This window comes from Anneissia japonica, unplaced genomic scaffold, assembly GCF_011630105.1.
Source record: "Anneissia japonica isolate Jap-2015-1 unplaced genomic scaffold, ASM1163010v1 scaffold2030_len652032_cov178, whole genome shotgun sequence".
NCBI lineage: Eukaryota > Metazoa > Echinodermata > Crinoidea > Comatulida > Comatulidae > Anneissia > Anneissia japonica.
Window position 1 is genome coordinate 101,486 of NW_022705472.1, and position 3,452 is coordinate 104,937.

The 3,452-nt window shown below is 33.1% G+C and overlaps 1 protein-coding gene across 1 annotated transcript in view; it reads left to right on the forward strand.

Moving 5' to 3' along the window:
- Window positions 1-3,452, forward strand: part of LOC117105508 (fibropellin-1-like) — a 12,803-nt gene that overhangs the window by 1,189 nt on the left and 8,162 nt on the right. The window contains exons 2-3 of the mRNA XM_033246671.1: window positions 863-1,004; window positions 1,703-1,854. Coding sequence (XP_033102562.1) covers window positions 863-1,004; window positions 1,703-1,854 — 294 coding nt within the window. The remainder of the gene's footprint in view (window positions 1-862; window positions 1,005-1,702; window positions 1,855-3,452) is intronic.

A 3,452-nucleotide genomic window follows, 5' to 3' on the forward strand; every position in this document is an offset into this window, starting at 1 on the left:
CACACACACACTTCACTACCTACCAGAGGTTTATTTTTTATTCTGGGCTATCGACCGAAACAGTAGTCGGCCCTCGGTTTGGACCCCTTGTTGGCAAATTTCTGGTGTCACTGCTGATTGTGATAAAGTTCAGGTAGATAATTTTAATAGAATTCCAGAAGATGTTAGGATTCAATAAGAATTTGTTACAATGACTTTATATATTTCTAAAATTTAATACAGTATAATATTTACATATTTTCCATGTTCTTTAAAACTTATATAGAATGTGTATAGAAATCCCCAATTACGAAGAATTCTATAGAAATTTAATAATGCCTATATAATATTGATCAAGATCATAACAAAATATTGTATAGAAAATGTATAGAATTGTATTAGATATTATTCTATAGGGGCTTTTTTTATATAAATTTATAAGGAAATTCAAATTAAATTTTGTATAGAAACTTTTTTCTATAATTCTATCAAATTTACAGGGTACCGGTAAGCATTTTAGGTTTCTCTACACTTAGCTGTACAATTTCTAAACAATTTTATCAAAAATATTTTTAAAATTACATAGGAAATATATAAGAATTGTACGAGAATTCTATAGGATTTTTCTAAAAGAAATATAAAAATTCTAAAGAAACAATATTTAAAAAATTTGCAGAGATATACAATTAAACAAGTACCGTAAGAAATTTTATGGAAGTTATCCAGAAGTTTTTCTTTTTCTAAATAACTTTCTATTTCTATAGAACCTTCTCTATAGAAAATGGATAGGTTTTATATAGAGAAAAAAAAATCTTTGGTCAATTTTCTGTAGAATTATATAGAAACCGTTTACATTATATCATATACCGTACTGTATTTACAGTAACGGCGGATCAAGTTCTATCGATCGGTGCGAGTATGGTTCTTTGTACGCCAGAGATTGTGGTGACGCCGAGACGATCTACTTCTATTCTTATGTTGGTACTGCATCCAACCCGGTTAGAACAACGGCATCAGTATATCAGGTATGTATCTGGTATTGCTGGCTTTGGCTACTATGTGTTATAGCCTGTTTGTTTTGTGGTGTGGAGCGCATTGAGGCTCTTTGCGGAGTGCGCTAAGAATTATTATTATTATTATTATTATTATTATTATTATTATTATTATTATTATTATTATTATTATTATTATTATTATTATTATTATTATCATCATCATCATCATCATCATTATCATCATCATCAACATCACCATTATTATTATTATTATTATTATTATTATTATTATTATTATTATTATTATTATTATTATTATTATTATTATTATTATTATTATTATTATATTGTATCCTCCCCTGTCTCTTTGTCTTGTGCTTTGTGTGTTGTATTGGTATACCAAAGAGGTTTTATACAGACATATTATTAAAATATATGTCGCTACATGTTTATTTAATTATATTTTATTCATTTCTTATTTTTTTCCTTCACGTCTAACAAGAGACCACAACATAGCTGTGTAAGGTTCCAAAAGCAAGTAACTCAGCAATTACAGAATGGAATGATTATTCATAAACTTCGACTCTGTCTTCGTCTCCAGGATGAATGATTTCTATTTTCAAATTCATAGGACAACGATTGATATATCGGGCTTAGAAATTACTCATCATATGCATTAAATAGCTACGACTAAAATTTAAAATGTATGACATTAATTACTGTTTCAGGGTGCATTCTATCTTAAAATCGATGTGTGGGACGCCGATAATAATCCAGCTGATCTTGTTGACAAATATCGTAAAACCATTACACAACGAGCCGATGGTGTTTGGAGAAGGTACTACCTTTATGGTCAAAGGACCCAGGCATCTTACACAACGTAAGATATTTCACACTAACTGTCTGTTTTAGACTTGTATGTAGGTCTAAGTTATGTTAGTTTCCATTTTAAACACGGTTGTTTGTTTCTTTGATATATTTTTTGCGGTTTTTTGGAGGGCTCAATGATAAGCAGTGTTTACACCAATTCAGTTTATATTATTATTAACATTATAAACATTTAAGTTTATTAGTTAAAATATGTTATACTTTCCGTAGCATAAAGTAAATGATAATATAGCGATACTTAGTACCATTTATAACACACCTAATTAGATCCTTGTCAATTGATTGGTGGATTTGGTATCACGTGACACTGCCTATTTACTCCAATTCGTCACTTTATTGAAATTTAGTTCCACCGGGACATTCTTACTTTCATCCGTGCATTTTTAGTTCCATCCGTTTTACTCCAATGCACGGTGCCTAGCATAGGCGTAGATCCCGGGGGGATGGGGGATATATCCCCCCCCCCCAATATTTGACAAGGGGGGATGGTCCATTGTATCATCCCCCCCCCCAATATTTTGACTATGTATGGGATAAAATGGAGCTTTACACACTTCAAAAGACTGTCACAGAAATAATTTGCACTGTCTTATGCGCTTACAAAGATGAAAATTAGCATAATGTATTAATGTTTTATCTAAAATTATTTTATCTGGTACCAATCTAAGCTCTTCTTCCCTTAGATGTTAGATGTGCTTGCAAAGAGAGCCACATTTCACACTGAAGGGTGTGTACGACATCAGTAATGTTATGTCAATTCCAAAAATGTTTAAGGTTATATCGGTTGATGAGGAATTTATTGATTAGGCCTATAATAGCAAATTGCATCAATTTATTTTGAAAAAACAAGGTTTCCAGCTTCAGAAGTGGGGGGGGGGGCACATCCCCTGTCCGCACAAGGGTACACATTGGTGCTAATACCAGGCGCGTAACAGGGGTCAAGCGCGCAAATTATTTTTGTGTTTTTAATTTTAATTTCGTCGGAATTGATGAAAACTCCCAAAATGTGCAATTTATAGAGAAAATTGGCCTACCGTAACAAGAAATGCGCGCAAAGAATTTGAGAATTTTAGGCACTTTCAGAGGATGCATTTGTCAAGGGGTGTGGAAAGATTTTCCAAAGATGGATATTTTCCCCTTGTCCCCCGGTGTTTTTAATTCTAATTTCGTTGGAATTGATCAAAACTCCCTAAAATGTGCAATTTTTAGAAGAAATTGGGCCATGTTAACAAGAAATTTGAGGTTTTTAGGCACTTTCAGGGGATGAAAGGGCAATCATAAAGGGGTGGTGAAGATTTTTGAAAGATAGATATTTTCCCCTTGTCTCCCAGTGGTTACGCCATCGGGCAGCATAGATCAAAGGAGTTATGACAGTTTTTGAAGTGGAGAAGGGTTGCAGGGTGTTGTGAGTCTGGTCATTATGATATCTTCCTTTTTATTCTTGTCTTTATTTTTCTCTTCTTTTTTTCTTTCATTTTCTTTTCCTCTTCTTACTCTTTCCCTCCCTCTCCCCTCTTTCTTTTCTCTTATTACCCAGCCCGGTACGACGGCTTGGTCAGCCCGGTAAAAAACTGTCAGGGGATTGGCAGT